This window comes from Agrilus planipennis, unplaced genomic scaffold (assembly GCF_000699045.2).
Source record: "Agrilus planipennis isolate EAB-ADULT unplaced genomic scaffold, Apla_2.0 scaffold207, whole genome shotgun sequence".
NCBI classification, from domain to species: domain Eukaryota; kingdom Metazoa; phylum Arthropoda; class Insecta; order Coleoptera; family Buprestidae; genus Agrilus; species Agrilus planipennis.
Genome location: NW_020438969.1, coordinates 223,935 through 244,334, shown reverse-complemented (window position 1 = coordinate 244,334; position 20,400 = coordinate 223,935). Strand labels below are relative to the sequence as shown.

The 20,400-nt window shown below is 31.1% G+C and overlaps 1 protein-coding gene across 1 annotated transcript in view; it reads left to right on the top strand.

Moving 5' to 3' along the window:
• Positions 1-20,010, top strand: part of LOC108738716 (piezo-type mechanosensitive ion channel component) — an 80,528-nt gene extending 60,518 nt beyond the window's left edge. The window contains exons 18-37 of the mRNA XM_025975368.1: positions 2,086-2,148; positions 2,587-2,714; positions 6,936-7,065; positions 7,127-7,284; positions 7,342-7,433; positions 7,618-7,698; positions 11,363-11,449; positions 12,923-13,193; positions 13,253-13,419; positions 13,477-13,596; positions 15,181-15,525; positions 15,581-15,728; positions 15,790-16,004; positions 16,306-16,591; positions 17,700-17,947; positions 18,002-18,183; positions 18,246-18,503; positions 18,558-18,783; positions 19,319-19,650; positions 19,917-20,010. Of these exons, the coding sequence (XP_025831153.1) occupies positions 2,086-2,148; positions 2,587-2,714; positions 6,936-7,065; positions 7,127-7,284; positions 7,342-7,433; positions 7,618-7,698; positions 11,363-11,449; positions 12,923-13,193; positions 13,253-13,419; positions 13,477-13,596; positions 15,181-15,525; positions 15,581-15,728; positions 15,790-16,004; positions 16,306-16,591; positions 17,700-17,947; positions 18,002-18,183; positions 18,246-18,503; positions 18,558-18,783; positions 19,319-19,607 (3,494 nt within the window). The 3' untranslated portion in view covers positions 19,608-19,650; positions 19,917-20,010. The remainder of the gene's footprint in view (positions 1-2,085; positions 2,149-2,586; positions 2,715-6,935; positions 7,066-7,126; positions 7,285-7,341; positions 7,434-7,617; positions 7,699-11,362; positions 11,450-12,922; positions 13,194-13,252; positions 13,420-13,476; positions 13,597-15,180; positions 15,526-15,580; positions 15,729-15,789; positions 16,005-16,305; positions 16,592-17,699; positions 17,948-18,001; positions 18,184-18,245; positions 18,504-18,557; positions 18,784-19,318; positions 19,651-19,916) is intronic.
• The last annotated feature ends 390 nt before the right edge of the window (positions 20,011-20,400 follow it).

Here is a 20,400-nt window from a genome sequence, read left to right as displayed (position 1 = left end):
GAAGTCAGATAAGTCAGGACGGAAGGAGTAGTAGGGATATAAAGGAAAGGATAGTGCAGGGCCGAGTCAGTTCTATGCTCGCTAACGGTTAATTTAGAAATTTGGATGTTTGGAACGCGGCGCTGTACGGTTGCGAAAAATGGACGGTGGGCGTGGGAAAAAAAAGAGGTTAGAAGCCTTCGAAATGTGTTACAACTGAATGATGAGGATATCATGGATAGAGAAGGTTATAAATGAAGAGGTATTAGAAAGAATAAGAGAACAAAGGATTCAAAGGAAGTAGGCCACTTCAGGCATGAAGCTCTAGTCAGAGTCATATTAGAAGCAGAAACAGGAGTTAAAAGGAGTAGAGGTAGACCTAGATTAGATTAGGTACTGTTCGCAAATAGATAAGAATGTGAGATCTTCTAGGAGGATTTTCATCTTCATTTGATTGACTTTGGTTTGGAGTAACCCCCTTCATTTCATTTTCGATAATGTAGTCATCTCTAAATCCAATATGTTTTATGTCTTCTTCAATAAATTGTACATTCCGACTATAGACTATTTGTTTATCAAATAATATTTCTTATCCTGTGTCTGTATATCCAATGAAAAACTCTTACGGCTTTTGCACGTAATTTTGAATAGTTAATTTCTTCTGGAACCCTCACATAACCTATACATCCAGACAAACGTAAGTTGGATACATTAGGCTTTTTGTTCAAGAAAATTTCATACGGCGTTTCCTTGAGTTTTGTATTTGATAATGGGTACCCTACTTCCAATATAAGTATTTATCTAGATACATTCAGGCCAGTATTTCTTATTCAATTTAGCTTCTGAAATAAGACATCAAGCTCCATCCATAATCGTTCTATTGTATCTTTCTGCTACTCCATTGAGTTGTGAATCGGCAACGTAGGTGTCTACCAAATAGTAACAAACGATTGCACTATTTATCCTTTACGATAAAAATTCTGCAACTGCATATACGGAGAATGTAAATATACCGACATCGAACGTCTAGGATAAACATAAACAATTTAGTACTATAATGTACTTATAATGTATAGGCTAATAAAATTAAATAAGTACATTACATGCAGCACTATGTAAATGAACTAACACAAAAAAAAATGTAAGTTACATAACCATCAGTATATTTTCTAAGCTCGTTACCTTTTCATGCGGGTGGTTGTAAAAAAGTCATTTCGCATCACACATTTACCGAAATTCCTGAAATTGCATGCGAATTTGTGTCGCACCAATAGTGACTATGCTGAAAATTCAAAATTCCGTTCCGCGTGAAGCAAATTTGCCTGTAAAGAACATCCTAATATGGAAAAAATTAGGCTATGTAACGCTTTACTTTCGAAACAAATCCACTCGCGGCTGCAAATCAGTTTCAAGCAAGGTTTCCATTTGCTGCAAATAATAAGGATGCAGCAACTGTGGCTTTAAAATTTGCAACACTGTCATATGAGAGGGGTCAACGTTCCCCACAATTTCGCGTATCATGTTTTGGGAATTGTCTTCTTTGAAATATTACTTACATCTTTTCCTATAGCTATTTAAGTAAATGTTTCCATACAATATGTCTCTGTTTTATAAACAACAAAGAAATATGTACATATGTATTTTAACATTTATCTTACTAAACCATCGTTGCAAAAATGTAAAAAAAAACTGATGCTGTTCTGATTCAGGTCTAAATGCCGTCCTATGTTGAAGTTGCATCCTAACGTTTCGGTACCACTTCAGAGGTTCTTCCATCTCCGCATCCTTTAGACCCCAATCAGAATAGCACCAGTTCATCCACTGCGAAAGCCTTTACCAATTTTTATGTAAAAACAATTCCTTTACTTAGTACCTACATTTAATGTAAAAAACTTGCAAATATTTATTGTATTCATTTTTAAGTGATTAGGTCGAAATTAGTAAACAACTACGGAACTCTATCGTATCCTCAACCGACCTAAAAGCACAATCTGTTTTTGTTTTGGTTTTTTAGGCAAGCAATACATATCCAGCTTATTTATCAAACTTGCACCAGTTGAAAACAGTTTTGTACAGTTTTTTTTTTTGTTTTATACATTTTTGTAGATTATTTATATCCACATGCTAGACCGCTCTACAGGAAACACATACCGGATCAATATAAAGCGGGTAAAATCATTTGGTATTTTATCGCTTTGTCAAGGTTTAAATTAACATCATCTGATATCTGTAGCATTTGCTTGGTTTGCAGTGTTATTTACTTTTAGGATATCCAGCATTTAACATTTTTAAAATAACACCAACTACAAGTCATTATTTACCATTACCAAATATTTAATAAATCTAAATGTTTATTACGTTTTAGTACACATACCTATACTCGTATGTATTTCTAGTGTATATTTTTATAATTTTCTTTAGTGTGTACATTCTACTGAATCCCGTCTAACAAAGCTTTTATGCTTTTTGCAAACATTTAACTACTTCTGACATATTTTATTGTATAGTAAACTAAAAATATGTATATACACTAATAATTGTTTTATTTGATTAATTGCTAGTTTACCATTAATATAAGATTTTCTTATTTTCTTTTTTTATCAATAGCTATAAGATCTGGAGATTATTACATGTTTGATGAAATTGATGACGAAGAATTAGATATAGTCGATGAATTGAAGCCTAAAGAAGACGATGAAGATTTAGAGAAAAAGGAAGGACTCTCGTTAGGAAAGGTACTTTTCGTTTTGTTTTTCGAGTTAACCATATTTCGTTTAAAATATCGTATTCTACTGGATTATAGTTATTAAGCTCTACTATGAAGACGGATATAAATACAGTTCTGGAAAGTTCTAAAAAAATGCGAAGAGCGAGCATGCCATTATCTAGACAACGGTCTTCTATGTCAGCTCGTTCTCAATATTCTGCGCCCTTATCTGCTCCTCCTACAGTGAGTCTACGACAAAATTATAGCAAAAAAAGTAATGATAAAGTAAATTTATTTTAATTTTGCCAGCAAAGTTTCAAAACGAACTTATAAATCTTTGGGAGGTACTTAATTGGTCTACATTTTAACTACAGAAAAAAGTAAGCATAGGCATACCAGTATTAAGATACCCCTGGAAGCATTTAATATAACTAGCAAATGAAATGACTTACAGTAGGAAAAAATAAAAAGGGATTTTTATCTCTTATAATGGAAACAGCATTTATAGGAATATAAAAAGTTCTATAATATGTGCTATGTCTGGTCAGTATTCCGGAATATTTGAATAGTAACATCTGGTGGCACTAGAGTGAATCTCGTGAAAGCGCCACGACATAGAGGGTAGGTATAAAAGCTATGTACAAAAAGTACCTTAGTTAATGAGCCGCCAATGATTGAGAACACTCACCAGGTTGGCGGCAGCGTTAACTTATCGCCCTTTGTTTTTGCAAACGTCAAGTGACGAAACATACGTACCTACTCGTAACCCTCGCAGCAGCTGGTACGCAGAAAGGTCAATTGCATGTAATGACGATTAATAATAGTCTGCACTTCATAGTTACCATTCGATTGGCAAAGTTACTGCTATTACCACAAAATACAAAAATAAGTTTATTTTGAGAATATTAAATAAAAAAAGAAAGTATTTGCACACAGAATGTACTGTCGGCATTACACTAGTGGTGTGGTACCACACTAAGTGCGTTAAGACAACCTTAGGTCGATACTGACGAAATCGTTTTGCGATTAATAGAAGGCAATTCCGGTTTGAATATCCTAGTAATTGCACAACAAACAGGTGATACGATGTGGAGGATTTTAAGGGAGAATTCCCTGCATTCGTACCATTATTCAAATATTCCATTCCTATGACCGTGTTCGACACACCACACCCACCTATATGTACCGTTATTTTTTGCGAATTGTACCATTACCGTTTCTGTATGAAATAACCGGCAGTGCATTCCTTCTTTACCCATACTCGCGTTCGCAGGTAATCCTGGTCATCATTACCGGAGAAATTGGGGCTTTCGGTATAGTCACGTTTATGTATATTACTGGGTGATGTAATATGGCTCATTTTCTTTTTCATATACCTTCTTCTCCCTTAAATTTTTTCCGAGTACTGATCAGACATAGTGTATAAAATACACCTGAGAATTGTAGGTTAGGTTTATAATNATTATATTAGTGTTGTGATTAAAATTAGGTATGAAATATATCAAGCCAAGCAAGAAGCAAGGTAGTGATTACGCTACTGTATGACCAATTTAAATATTTCCCATAGATTTAATTTGCAATTTTAAAACTTAAGCTGGTAACGTTAAAATAAATTAATACTGATGCAGTATGGTCACATTTTGTAGTAAGTAAACTAGAGAGAAAAGAGCAATCATTTTTGACGACTAAAAATTGTTGTCTCTATAAATGAAGAGGCTTCCTATTTTATTTTCTTCTAGTTAATCTAATTATCTTTATAAGAAAAGCATTATTTCCTGAAAAAGACCAAATTTTGATGTTTACATTAATATATAAAACAATGAGCAGGGTAATTAATCTAAACCGTTCATTAGAAGTTGAAACAGAACAAAAAGTGGTATTTGTTTAAAACTTGGTAACATGCTCAAGAGGCGTATTTATTGACAGCATACAACTGAGGCATTTCCAGTTTTGCCGGATGTATATCATACTTCTCTATTTTAATATGAATAACCGTTTTTAGATTATTCTAATAAATTCATAGTTAACTTTTACAAGGGCGATATATGCTAAATCTCTTATTTTTTATGTTGTAATTACTGTTTTAACGTGAAAACTTTAGTAAAAACATCAGCGACAAAAATGCTATGTCTAGAACTAGAAAAGTTTTAATTATTGTTTTTTTCAACAGTTTCAAATTTTTTGATGGCGCATTTATAATGAATTAAAATTCGCTCTTTGTCAATAATAATTTTTCTACATTATTGCAACTTCTGAACTACCCCTTACTATATATATAAAATGTGTAGAAACACGATATGGAAAAGGAATTTTTTTTGAAAAGCGTGGAAAAATGTATTAAAATTAAATATAACTACATTTTAAAAAAGTGATATAGAAAACAGTAAGATAGTGTTGCTACTACTACTGCATATTTACATTTTTCTCTCTACATTAATGCTGTATTGCCTACAATCGCTTCGTAAATAAGTCATTATTTCTCATAAACACTAAAGGATAAAACTGGTTATTGTGGGTTATCCCTAAGAGATAGACATATACCATCCCGGTCTTTTTTGTAGACTCCTTTAAGATGTACAATATTGTAGTAATTATTTTGATCTATCGCGTAGGGTTCAGCCAGGTTTGCAATGTAAGCGCAAAAAATGTGTTTATTTACGACATTACATTAGAAACCTCTAAAATTATCAGTGTTTCCCTACTATATTATGTATGTATTGTACATATAAACCTTCCTCTTGAATCACTCTATCTTTTAAAAGAAACCGCATCAAAATCCGTTGCGTAGTTTTAAAGATTTAAGCATACATAGGGACAGACAGCGGGAAAGCGACTTTGTTTTACACTATTTAGTGAAGAATGAAAAAATGTGCGTACCGTTACAAATGGCTGTGTGTCTACTTCTTACACTAAATTAATTGAATGCTATAAAAAAAATCAACGCAAGAAAACCAACGAATAGTAATTTAGAATTATTAATTCAATCTTTGTGCCTTTAAATTACAAGATTTCAATTTATTTAAAGTCTATTTTTTCTACTTCGAAGCGTCTTTCCTTATTTACATACGCAAATACTTCAAGCAAAAAATTTATATTAGATTGATTTGACTATTACTCCTTAATAATTCATCTTAACGATAAATAAAAGTAATACTACATCTTTTTATGTAGATATGCATATTTATCTCTGACGTACTTCGATGATATTTCTAAAAGAAAGTCGTTCATATTTTGTCCGCATATAATGTAACTAAGCAACATATTTTTTAATTCAAAAGCCGAATAAAATAGGGAAAATTGTCGTAATCCAAAAGATGTATTTTTTAATTATGATTCCGTTGAGGGCGATTTTTACCATTTTATCCGGCTAGGTCCAAACCGTAGTCTATTTATATGCTCGAGTGCTCGTAATGTGATTCCTTTTACCTAGGACAAACGGGAAGATCTTTTATTATTCTTTATAATGAGTAGTAATATTACCCTTATTCATTAAATTCTAACATAAAAAGAAAAATGAAAAGAGTTAGTTGTGTAGATTATTTATCTATTAGACTGAATCACTGAGTAAATTTTCTGTAGAAAATATTTTTGGCAGATCAAAAATTTAGAAAAATTAATAGAATATTGTATTGGTCGAAACGAAGTTCTTATCATCAACATTGTCACTTTTTCATTGCTTTTATTTACGACTTTCTCATCAGTAATAGCGGTTTGACTAACTTTTACGAAAAGTACTAAGTGGAAATAAACAAGCTGTGTCTCACCTTTGAAACTGAACTACAATTTACGAAATTGTGGGCCAGAAATAAATTGAAAAATAAAAATCAAAATTCTTTTTAAAACTATTTTCAATTACGACTAATGTTAAATAATATTATATTAGTGTTGTGATTAAAATTAGGTATGAAATATATCAAGCCAAGCAAGAAGCAAGGTAGTGATTACGCTACTGTATGACCAATTTAAATATTTCCCATAGATTTAATTTGCAATTTTAAAACTTAAGCTGGTAACGTTAAAATAAATTAATACTGATGCAGTATGGTCACATTTTGTAGTAAGTAAACTAGAGAGAAAANCTTTTCTTGTATATATCTATTATATGTATATATTGCTCTAAATGTTGATTTAAATGAAATCGAAAATCTACAAAACCAAAGGAGCTTTTGTTGTCTTCCGTTAATATAAATGACTAATTTTCACTTCTAACATTTCGCTGATTTTGTTTATTGATAATGTTTATTTTAAGATTGACCCACCTCAAGTATCGTTTTCTGATGGAAAGAGACACGATAAAGACAAACCAGATAAAGAACCTCAGCCAGGCAGTAGCAAAGAAGAAGATGATATGAGTGAACCGACAAAGATGGAAGAAGGGGGTAAATAATTTTATATGAATATTTTACCTTTCAATTAATTACCTAACATTTTACTTTTCAGAACAAACAACTTTTGAACGAAAACTATTAAATATGCTTAAGTTTATTCGTATCTTCCTTAACAGCATTTTGATCTCATGTACCAGATTCCTTAATGGACACTCTAAGGATTATAGATATGTTCTAAAAGTATTGAATAAAGAGAAAAAAATACTGAAGGTTTGTACAGCATGTTTATAGATTATTTTTTTTCTAAAATGTTTTTGTTTTTAATAGGAAAAAACAGAATACAATGTAGGTTTGCGGCTAGGTGCGAGTCAGATTTGGCAACCAGCTGGTTCTTATCATACACTTTTAAAAGGATCTCGGTAATCATTCTTTTATATTATAATTGTTAATAACACTACAAAGATTATAGTAACGACATACATTTGAAGTCATACTTGCACATCATCATATTTTGTATATTTAGCGTAATATTGGATTTATACATATAGTAGAAGGCATTACAGTATGTCACAATGGCTTGTAGATTAGATAATATTTGTTTAGTGATGGATCTCTGGATAGAATACCTTCTATGGAAACTGTCAATTCTCCTGATTCATACCGCATTGCAATTACACAGAGCAGGTCTGTGGCCGCACTATTAGGCATAATTATTGTTTATTTAAAGCATGAGTTAAATGTGATTTAATGAAAAGATGCATACTTCTCCTTTTATATATGCTAAATTTACCTTTCATTTTCCGCAACTGTTGTAAATTAGACATTTAGAAGAATTTTTGTAGGTTTAATTTCAATACATTAAAGTGAATTAATTTTTTTTTCGTAGCATTGTGATTGAGCAATGCTGCTTAAAGCTAAGGACCCGAGTTCAATTCCCGGCGAGGGCGTGACAGCAGCAACAATTCTTTCTCATTAATTTGAGGTTACCGATAGTGGTAAAAATTAATCCATTTTCATGTATTGGAATTAACCCTACAAAAATTCTTCTAAATGTCTAATTGTTAAAAATGATTATATCTTGATTCTACGATTTTGTGACCTACGTAGTTAGGTACGTAGCGCCTTTGTTGCTACTGTTACCTCTCGTAGCTTGACGGTAGAACAACGGTACGTAAGACCCACGTTCCATTCCCGGCGAGGGCGTGACAGCAGCAACAATTTTTCCTCATTAATTTGAGGTTATTATCGGTAATGGTAAAAATTAATTCAAATAATTAATTTGCTTTAGTGTATTGTAAATTAGTGGTAAAATCTTCGGATTGGAAGGGTTATCTGGTATATTTATCACAAATTACCATATCCGTTTCTAAAACTTACCAAAAAAATAATTTAAATAATTCAGTGTTTCATCAAAATATGTTAATAAATCAATGCAACCTGCATAGAATGATTTAGCGCAACTGTTCTTGTTTAAAGCTACGGAACACTTACAAATCCCCTTTGTGTTATGGTACTTTAAATTAAATAATAAAAAAGACACGACATCCTGTCGCACCTGCATTTAGACCAAATTTTGGATTACATTCTAATTACATTTATTGAGCTATCTAAAGTAGTATTTGTAACAGCGACTGAATAAAGTAAAATGATTCAACCATATCATGCTAAATATAACTGATTCGAGATGACAGTGTCAAGGTTCAACGAAACCCACTTTAAGGAATCTTTGTTAAAGCGCGTTGTAATTATTCAATAGCTATGTTGCTTTAGTTATGTTAAACTGAAAACATTTTGTAGAAATTCTCTCTCTCCCTCTGAGATATTAGTTAACTGTCAATGCTGCTTCATATTTCCTTAACTTTCTTCGTTAATAAGTCAGGTAACTTAATAACAAAAGAAAAAACAAATGAAATGAAGGTGTTGTGTTTAATCTTCTTTCATTTGTAAAGCCTATATTATACTTGACAAATAATAACAGTAAATAATATTATTTATAAACTTGACTTTACGAAAATCATGATCATGAGCATTATCAGACGTATATTACCTACTTAATCATGGTTTATGTATTTACTTTTATTAGCCGATTGCGCATAATAATAAGGCAGCTTTGAAATTTCGCTTCTATTTTATTGACTCTTGAAGTGAACTAATAATAAAAGTTTTCGAGATCATTCGATATTTAGTAGTACGAGATATAACCTTGCATGCTTGTCAGTTAATATAAGCAATCTTTTTCGTCACGGCACTTGGATTTAGGTGTGCCCACTTTGATTTGCACATGCGCATATTTCAAATGCCAGTTTAACACATGTGACCTTGCCGTGCACTTCTGATTTTTGTTCGATGCACATATGCGAATCATAGTTAAAAAAGGAAACAGACAAGCGTTACTATTCATAGATAACAAAGTACATCAACTTTTATTATTTCTCTTCTTTGTATAAATAACTTATTAACAATATTATAACCAAAAATAATGGGTTGCAAAGAAATTGAAAAAAATAAACTAAAACTTACTGACGAACTTCACACTCATTATTTCAATTATTAATTAGTAATATAATAATTATCATTTTACCAATGAACAATAAAATTACAGCAATAATATCAATTGAGTAATATCGATAAAAAAAAACAAATTATAATTAAATAATAGCATTCTGGACATCGGAAGTATCCCATTAAGTTATTTTCGTACTTTTGGTAGACATCTGTTTGACAGGATATTTCATACTGTTATCATCAGCTATTCCAGCTGTACTATAGTAGTTTCGGTTATAAGACAAAAAAGGTTTTTTGCTGTTTTAATTCGCAAAAAATCCCTTAAACCGCATAATGAAATCGAATGAAATTTTGCAAAACATTAAGCCTCTGTCTTTTTTCTCTTTTGCCGAAACCCCAAAAAAGTGGCGTTTTTGATGATGGTTAATACTGTTGGTCTACAATGTCCATTTTCACCAAAGTATTTTGGTGGAAACAAATTGTGCTGCAGGCTGTAGTGTAGGTAGTAGTCGAGTTGCAAATATGAAAAAATTCTTTGAATATTAGGTTTTTGATGAACTATTGGAATAGTTACGTCCCTACATTATCATTAGGCAATTAATAATATTGGACATATTTTAGTCGAAATTGTTTTATGTATTATTTAAAAACCGGGTGAATGCACCACATAAAATAAATGCTTCTATGTAACTACACGTTTATCCCACCACGCTACAGAAATCTAAAAACGCGGTAATGTAAATGTTTAATGATGAGGATAACGTGGGTAGAAAAGGTTAGAAATGAAGAGGTATTAGAAAGAATAGGAGAACGAAGGACTCTATGGAAGTCAATAAAAGATAGGCTAGATAGGTTGGTAGGACACCTTCTCAGGCATGAATGTCTAGTCAGAGACACATTAGAGACAGAAACGGGAGTTAGGAGGGGTGGTAGATCTAGGTTAGATTACTGTTTGCAAATAGTTAAGGATGTGGGTTGTTCTAGTTTTAGGGAAATGCGAAGATTAGCTCAGGATAGGAAAGAGTGGAGGTACGTATCCAACCAGTCCTGGGACTGACGACCTTATGATAGTGGTGAATGTAAATATCTATATTTAAAAATGTGTGTTGTCACCACTGACGTAATCGCTCCGATAAAATGCTGTGGTAAAATATAGAACATTGTTGTATATGATTATGGTTATTGCAATTTAAAATCTTACTTGAAAATAAAAAGATGATATCACTGAATCATTATTTAAGGGACACGAAAAGAATTAATGTTTTCTAGTCTAGCGATAATGTGCTGAAAACTTTTGATAACAGCAGACTTGCACACTTATTTTTTTTTTATTTCAGTAAAATATTAGGTATGTACGATATTTATTAAATTGAAATTAATTCTAGAGTAGATACAGGGCTATCGGGTGCGTGAGAGCTTGGACTTGTATCATCCTTTGTCTTTTGACATACACGTGAAAAGATAGTTGTACATCCGAGGTATAGGAATTATAGGTTGTAGTGACCCCTGGATTCTGCCATGGCTACTATTCACTTAATGAAAATCCTGACTACCTTCAAACATTTTGTAATTACAGTTTTTTGAGTAGTTGTAGTTTTTATATGTATATATTTTCTAATGGTACTTCAACATCAAACCATTCTATGTATTCAGTACAATGCCTCGCATGGAGCACTTAACATTTTTCTTAATTACAATTTATATTTTTTTAAATGAATTATTCATGTTCATGCATTCTACATTTGCTATATGGATTTTTTCCTTTCTTGGAAATGTGCATGAATTATTTGTATAGTAATATGAATAAAATAGATATCCTAGTGCAACAATTTATTGAATGTAGGCGTAAAGCAAGTGTTCTCACCGTACCAGAGATTCGTATTTTGGCACCTAGTTTAGAACGGGGATTAGATTCGCCCTCTGAAAGAAGGTAATTCTTCCAACCGCATGCTAATGAAAGGCTTAAGTGTTGCACGAATAATTTCCAAAAAACAAGTATCTATTACTTAATTTTAATATGGTTTCAGCACTTCAAATAATCTGTTTAAGTATTAATAGGTTTTTAGTTCTCTATTTTGCAGGTAAACTATAAATAGAAGTAATAATTTACTTTAAGAAGCAACCGATGGTTCAGTATTTCAAGAGTTAATCATTTAGTAATTTTGTCCAGTAACAAAATTCTAACAAAACCTTCAAATAATAATAATCATGATAACAATTCTAAAATAAACAGCATTTTCGTGAGATTGTAGGTACAATTAAAAATGAATTATTGAACTTATCACGAAACAATTAATGAACGAAAGAAAAATATAGATAATTATTATTAATAATAAATCTTTTGTTGACCAATAATAATAAAAAAAGAATTTCTATTTTTCTCACTATGCTTGCTATTATTCCATTCGTCAATAAAGAGTATGTACCTAAAGTACATAATTTTTCACTTACTTTCTATTACTTACTAATCCTATAGGTATACGCTGTTTGGTGACAAAATGGAAAATAAACACGAAAAAGTAAAAACAAAAATATAAAATTAGTAGGTAGAATTTAATAAGACAAAATTAGGCAAAACGATGTTATAATATTTAATATATACACGTGCAATATGAAGAAATAAATAAAATATGCATTTTTGGCGTTGATGCAATTGTCATTATATTAATTGAACAATTCTTCGGCTCAAATATTTTGCGAATATATCAGTTACTAGATTTTGTGTCATTTATTTAACAAAAATCACGTTTTGATACAGCCCATTTGGAACCTATGCTTTGTTAGCAAGCTCAAATATTTTTTTCATCTGTCAAAAATAAATTTATGAGTTTTCTATGAAGGCGAAGAAGGATCGAACATATTTTTTCTTGAAATTTCTACTTGCAACTCGAGATACTGTAAATATGAGTTGCCAACGAAACGTCTGGGCCTAACAGTTTATTTATACCACGGTCCTTTAATTTGAATAATAATTCTACCATTGATTCCGACCGTGAAAGCCTATGTTCTTATACTAATGGGTAACTCAATACACAACTCGAAATGTTTCGAGTTGGAAGTCAATATTTCAAAAAAAAAATATGTATAGCTCTTCTACGCTTCATAGTTTTCTGACTACAGTACTAATATTTTTCACTGTTGATCTAACTTTTGACTAAATCAAAACACAATTGAAAGTAATAAACTTCTCTACAATTCTTCTTGATATTATTTATTATATCATGATGGTATTGTTTTTTCTTTATTTTAATTAGCTTTTCATGAATTTAGTTTTTATACTTTATATTATTGTAGTTAGTATTTTATGTCTGTATGTTATTGCATATGTAATATAAAAAAGCACGTCGCAATGAAAAAAAGTTTACAAAAATAATATTTAATCTAAAACATAACTGTTTTTTAGTTATGAAGGCCTTCCTACCGATTATGAAGAATATGAAAAAACTGAAATGTCTTCGCTAGACCAGCCTCCTGTTATCAGGCTTTGCTTGGCCATTTGGTATATAATTTTGAGTCATTCCGATATTTTATGTTATTTTATGATATTTTTGTATCAAATAAAATCGGCAACATTCTTATCATTGCCACTGCCTTTAATGGTATTTCTGTGGGCTACATTAAATATTCCCAGGCCTGCAAAGACTTTCTGGGTCACTGTGATAGCATATCTAGTCGTATGTATCTTTTGCGTCAATGTTTAAATTACAGATTTAAACGGTATTATTTATTTTAGGTTGTCGTTCTGATAAAATGCATATTTCAGTTTGACATTTTTCATTGGAATGACGATTTAGAAATAAAATCATACCCTTTTTATCCTCCAAGAATAATAGGTATTGAAAGGAGAGATGGTTACGCCCTTTGGGATTTAGGGTTGCTACTTGTGATATTTTTTCATAGGTATACTTTTACGTCTATTCTAAAGTATGTTTTTATTATTTGATGTTTCTTTACAAGGTTTTTACTTAAATGCTTGGGACTTTGGAAATCAAACTATGTACCAGCAGTTTTACTCAGCGATGGCAATTACAAAGTCGTTAATAATGAATTAGTACCAGCGGATTTAAAAGATGCCAGGTAATGTAACTTATGTCAAATCATAACATATTATACTTCGTTTACTTTCTCTAGCGATGTGCCCCTTCCAATGTCTTGGATGCGCGCTGGCAAAATCGTAGGTAGGGTAGGTAGGAAAGAAAAAAGATCATTATACTCTCGACTCTTGTTCATTAAACATTATTTTTCATACAGTACCTGCCAAAAGTTTTGTTCAGTTATAAATAGTCGTGCGAGTCGAAAACAAGCGTTAAAGCCTTTAATATGTCTTCAAATATAAATAAACATCTCGTTGATATTTTCGATAGTACCTGATACCAATAACAGCACATTTGAGCAATGTAATTTTAGTGGATAAAATGGTCAATTTTTCCGTGCAATACTGTACGGATTATACGCTCCTCACCGGTTAAGAGTTTGGCCGAGAGTTGTCTCCTTTCTTTTCTGGCCTAATGCTGTTAATTTCTACTAGAGAAACTAATCGAATCATTAATTAGGGAAAAATAAAAAAAGGCGTTAAGAAAAACATGGTTTTTGGTGGTACTTTTCAAAAGTAACCTAGGTTCCAATAAAAAAATTGTACAAACTGCTAAAAGCAGGGGTTTGTTGGAACTCGCAAGGTTTATTTTTTAAAAAGATTTTTTACAAATTGATGGTGATACATTTTTGTTTATCTTAATTAATACAAAAGAACAAAATTTTCTGTTTTTCTTTCTTTATTATTCAAAATTTATATTATAAGTAGGTATATCGGGACCCAAGGCCGTTACTTTGAAACTCCGCCAAAAGGCGCAATCGCAGCGCATTTCATATTTTATTTAGGTAAATTTTGTCCAAATCCAAAAATTTGCGTAAACGTGGTGGAATAGTGCCCTATATTTTTCGATTTCGTATGTTTAAAAGATGAGCCACGATCGCTAACAAAAGTTAAAGACTTGTCAACAACAACACTCACTTCGTTCGTGCTGTCTTTTCCAACCGTAGGTAACCTTATTGCCGTTAGCAATCAAACAAAAGCATTCTTTGGTTAATACATTTAATATAAAGAAAGAAATTAGTGAAAGGTTAATATACATTAATTAAAAAAAAAATAATAGATTCTGTCGAGCATAGAACTGACCGCCGATACCACTAGTCCATTGCTGTTTGCTGAAAATTGTGACAAGACATCTTATATGTTTATCGAACACGATAATTGTATTGTATGTAACTTAGCATACTCAGTACAGTTATTATTTGTTTTCGGGCTCTTTGACTATTGTTTTTAGAAATTATTTCCCGACGTTTCACCTACAACTGCGACATGTTTTAGGTCATTTTAAGGGTAGTATGTTGCTTTTCTCGGCCTTAGTTGCATTGAGTGCTGCACAGTAACATAGAGTACTTTTGGGTAAATGTTATACTAGTTCTACAGATTGTAATTTACTTCTCTATATCTCTCCAATCACCACTTACCTTTTCAGCCGATTTCTAAAGAGGAGGCTGAAGAGGGTCTTTTGCGTTACTCTCGAGCTTTGCACTAGAGTGTACATAGGAAGAACTGACCTTTCACTTGTATTAGTTGGTAGGAGCGAATAGTAAGTTCTGTTATTTTTTCAATTTTAGTTCAGAACCACCTGAACAAATTACTTCAACCACAGAAGGAAGCAAGAAAGTTGGTGTATTACAAAAATTAATTGAAGAAGAAAAAAGTGAAGACAATGAAGAGGATGAAGAAACCCCACTTCCAACATTGTTAGAAAAGTCTTCTGAAAAAGAAAAAAAGGTGTTAATAAAGGATGAAAACGATACAATGAAGCCAGTAGAAGAAAATTTATCTTCTGAGTCTTGGAAAGGAAAAAGTGGCAATTCACAAAACACTGAATCGTTACCTGATGATGACAAAATTGTTTCTTTAAGAAGCGACGAGCAAAATATTTGCGAAGATTATGCGGATACCGTTAAACTAGCGTAAATTTTGTCCTCATTTTTACAGTTTTTTGAATATTAAAAAATTATTTTTTAGTACATTTGAATATGCAGATTCAATAAAGAAGTACTTCAGATTACTTCTAGATCCAACATCAAGAGTAGCTGCAGATGTTTATTCATACATGTTCTTGTGTGATTTCTTTAACTTCTTTGTTATCCTAATTGGATATTCTTCATTTGGAGTAAATATAGTACTGATTAGTTCAAGAAAAAAGATTTAATATCGGTGTTATTGTTTTTTAGACGCAACAAGGAGATGAAGGCGTATCTGCTTATTTGGAAGATAATAAAGTTCCTGTACTATTTCTACTTATGTTAATTTTACAATTTATGCTTATAATAATTGATAGAGGAATTTATTTGCGTAAATGTATTTTAGCTAAAATTGTTTTTCAATTTTTACAAGTTCTAATACTTCACATTTGGCTGTTTATCCTGTATCCTCTCATGACTGAAAGGTAAAAAGTTACTTGGTTTTCTTGACCTTTACTTAATGAAATGTCATATTCAGTAATATATATAAAATGAAAATCACAAACTTTCACAAAATTATCTCCGCAAGAATTATTTAGCCTCTTCAGACGGATAATTTAATTACCAACAATCAACACTATCCGACTGAAAATCCAGGGCTTGACGAAATAATTGTTGCGGAGATGTATTTCTTTAAAAAAGCAGAAAGAAAATAATTTTACTGAAAAGTAATGGACGGCAAAACTCACAATATCTAGTATCTAATATTTTATGCATTTTTTTCAGGAAATTCAATTCAGTCATTGCTCCACAAATGTACTACATGGTTAAATGTTTTTATTTGCTTTTGTCAGCCTATCAAATTCGTTGTGGTTATCCATCTAGAATACTTGGGAATTTTCTGTGTAAGGGTTATAACTACGTTAATATGTTCCTATTTAAAGGATTTATGCTCGTTCCATTTTTATTTGAGTTACGGACTGTAATGGACTGGATGTGGACAGACACTTCGATGACGGTATTCGATTGGATAAAAATGGAAGATATTTTTGCTCATATCTTTCAACTTAAAGTAAGTGTATTTCCAATAACTGTTTTTTTTTTTGTAAGTACCATATCAGCATATTTGTAATATTCTGATTAATCTTGTAATGTTTTGAAAAACTTACGAAACTATTTGTTTATTTTATGTTTAATATTTTAGAATATTTACCATTGAATCACATACTCTTATAACTTATATCTTAACATACCGCAGTAGGTATATCATCACCTACCGATATCTGCTACTGGCTAAAGTATTTCATACTTATATTATTATGTTAGACAAGGGACTTACTAAAGCACCTAGTTGGCTAACTATATTTACGATACAGCTTTTAATAGACAGGATAAGTGATAACTGTTGGGGCTTAGAATATGTGTAGGTTAACCAAAATATGAATATTGGACAAAATATGCTTTAATAAAATAAGTATCTTCAACGATTGCTCATATGACGCTCCCTGTAACAAAATGTAAAATAAGAGGTTTTGCCTAAAGTTATAAAAAAAAAAGTTGTGCTGTGTCAACTTTGATAACAATTAAAAAAGGAAAATAATATGTCTTTATTAACACACTGTATCTTTTTACAAAACAACATTTTGTTAAGGTATGTTTGGTCCAATATTTATATTTTGGTCCAAATAATCCGTACTTACTCTAGGTCTCAATAGTGATGACACTCCTTATAGGTAGTAGACACGTAAATGAAACTAATAGGAATAGTAAATTAAGTTCTTTGTCAGTAATTTGTCGAAATTACGAGTAAATTTATTTAATTTATTTAGTCTTAAACATTATCTGAGACGTTCGATAATCAACAATGTTTACATTCTTAATCCATGTGGCTGCAGAGTTTTTATCGCACCAACCTATTCGGTAGACACATATGTTGTCAATTCACACACAGGACCGGCTTTGGATTGTAAATTATTGTTATTTTCTTAAAATAAAAATTGCCCTTAACCACATTGCTGAAATCACCGTGCTATTATTTATTGCATCTATTTTACACCCTCAAAACCTCGGCGTTTATTTCGGTTACACCTTGTTCGAAATTGCAACCCATGTCTGGTAGTTTCTATAAATTACTAACCAAAAACTAATACTGTTTTCATAAAGACTTTTGTCAATTTTAGTGTAGTCGTCATGTAGAAAATGAGTATCCTCAGCCTCGAGGAGAGAAAAAGAAAAGTTTCGTTAAATATATCATGGGAACAATTATTTTAATCGTTATGATAGGAATAATTTGGTTTCCTTTAGTTTTCTTCTCACTAGGAAACGCTGTAGGTGAGCCGAACGTTCCATATGATGTAACAGTAAATTTGAGAATTGGGCAGTACCAGTCAATTTATCAAATGTCTGCACAATCAAATGCCATTTTTTCGTAAGGAGGTTTTCTATCAATTACAATAAGATGTATTTATGTATAATTTTTTAGTTTTAAAGAAGATCATTTAAAAACATTTATAAGATTATATGCGAGAAATAAAGGAGCTTCTAATTTCATTTCTAATTATGAAGCGGCAGATATAGCAGCAATTCAGCTAAACCCAAATTCTGCAACCGTTTGGGGCATTTCTCCGCCGGATAAAGAACAAATGCTAGAAGAAGTTAAATCAGGTGGTACTATTCTTTTTGCTTACTTACATTAGAAATATTAACAAAATTATGTTCTATTGTAGAACTTCCAATTAACATTCAATTTGAATACCAAATTTCACACAAAACCACTACAAAAGAAGATTCAGGAGTAATAAGAGAAAACATAATAATTAGTCTTGAACCGAACACAACCTCTCGTTCGAATCTTTTAGAAATGTTAGAAGGTTCTCACTCTGCTTCCCCAGTCCTATTGAAATACATAATGCCAAAGTTTTTAAAAGTTACCAATAGGGGAACCTCGAAAGTGTTAAATTTATTTATGGAAGCCAATAGCACTGGTATGTTGTTAGTTTTTGCATGTTTCTCTAGTATTTCATTGTTGGTTCTTTTAGAGTTAGAAGCAAAAACTTTAAGAAGTGTTACCATAAAACTTTCCCATTCAAATGCAACCGTTGAGCAGCCAACAAAAGAGTGGTGGGAATTAAGAGAAATAACCACTGATCACAATTATCTAGATTTCCTTTCAAAAATTCCTTTTGCGGATGATAAGTCATTAATGATGTACACATTTAATGACAGAATATTTCCTTCAAAATTGAACTTCTTAACTGGTGGCGGGTAAGTACTTTTTGAAAACATTTTCATTAAAAATACCTAAAAAGATACAACTATTTAGACTACTTTTGTTGATACATAAATACACTCATTTTATTCCATTTATATTATTGGTGATACTCTCTACGGACTTGTTGTCATTGGCTGAACACGTATGCATATACACATCTCAACAGTGTTTATCAGTCTATCGCAAACTAAATTTAGTCAGTCTAGTTTTTCAGTAAAATTCTATGATTATTATTGTATATTGATCTTATTATTTATTATACATATATGCTCTTTACATTTTAGTTTGAATTTGTAGTAGTTTTTCAAAAATTTTTCTTTCAGAATAGTCCTGAAATAATTGCCTTTGGTCCGATTTTATATTTTTTAAACATAGGCAGCATACGTCATCATTTCCTAAATTCGCTTTATGATAAATTTCTTTAATAGAAATTTAAATTTATCGTTTATTGATGCAATAGAATGTTGTGTGTAGTATCTTTTTTTCTAGTTAAATAGTTTTCTTTGCAATATTTGTTTTGCATTTTAGAATTATCGGACTTTATGCCAGTTTAGTGTTGGTAGCAGGGCGCTTATTAAGAGGATTCTTTAGTGAAATATGCTTCAAGATAATGTTTGAAGATTTACCTAATGTGGACAGAATATTACAATTGTGTTATGACATTTATTTAGTTCGCGAAGCTAGAGAATTTGCTCTTGAAGAAGATCTATTTGCAAAACTCGTATTTCTATTTCGATCTCCAGAAACTCTTATTAAATGGACCAGACCAAAAGAAGAAATGGGTGAAGAAGACCCAGAGGAAAACGAAAATCAGTAATATATATTTTAAATTGTTCTTTGTGTATTGAATATTGAAATAGATTGCTCATATGACGCTCCCTGTAACAAAATGTAAAATAAGAGGTTTTGCCTAAAGTTATAAAAAAAAAAGTTGTGCTGTGTCAACTTTGATAACANGCTCTTGAAGAAGATCTATTTGCAAAACTCGTATTTCTATTTCGATCTCCAGAAACTCTTATTAAATGGACCAGACCAAAAGAAGAAATGGGTGAAGAAGACCCAGAGGAAAACGAAAATCAGTAATATATATTTTAAATTGTTCTTTGTGTATTGAATATTGAAATAGTGGAAAACGAGTTTCAATTTGTTATTCTGTTCTATTTATATGTAATGTATGCTATGTACTGATTTTTTTTAAGTGTTTATATCTTTTGTATATATTTGTTACTATTTTTTTACTTCACGTAGAATATTTTTAAATTAAGTCCCAGCACTAGATCGTGAATATAAATATCTTTATAATCCTTCCTGACATTTGAAACGGTACTATGTTTTAATTAATGTATACATACGTATATGAGTATACATGCATTTTTGCACTTTTAAAAAATTAAAAGTAACACCCCTATATATAAATGTGAATACATTGTAAGTAAATGGAGTCTATTTGAAAATAAAATTTTTATTCTTCTTTCTTAATTCAACTTTGTATAAAAATGTGTTAGTTACCTACATACATATATTTAAGTCTTCCCAATTAGTTATTGTGCATTATATTTTTTTTCTATCCTCTATAATTTCGTTAGAAATGAAAAAGTAAATGAATTAAT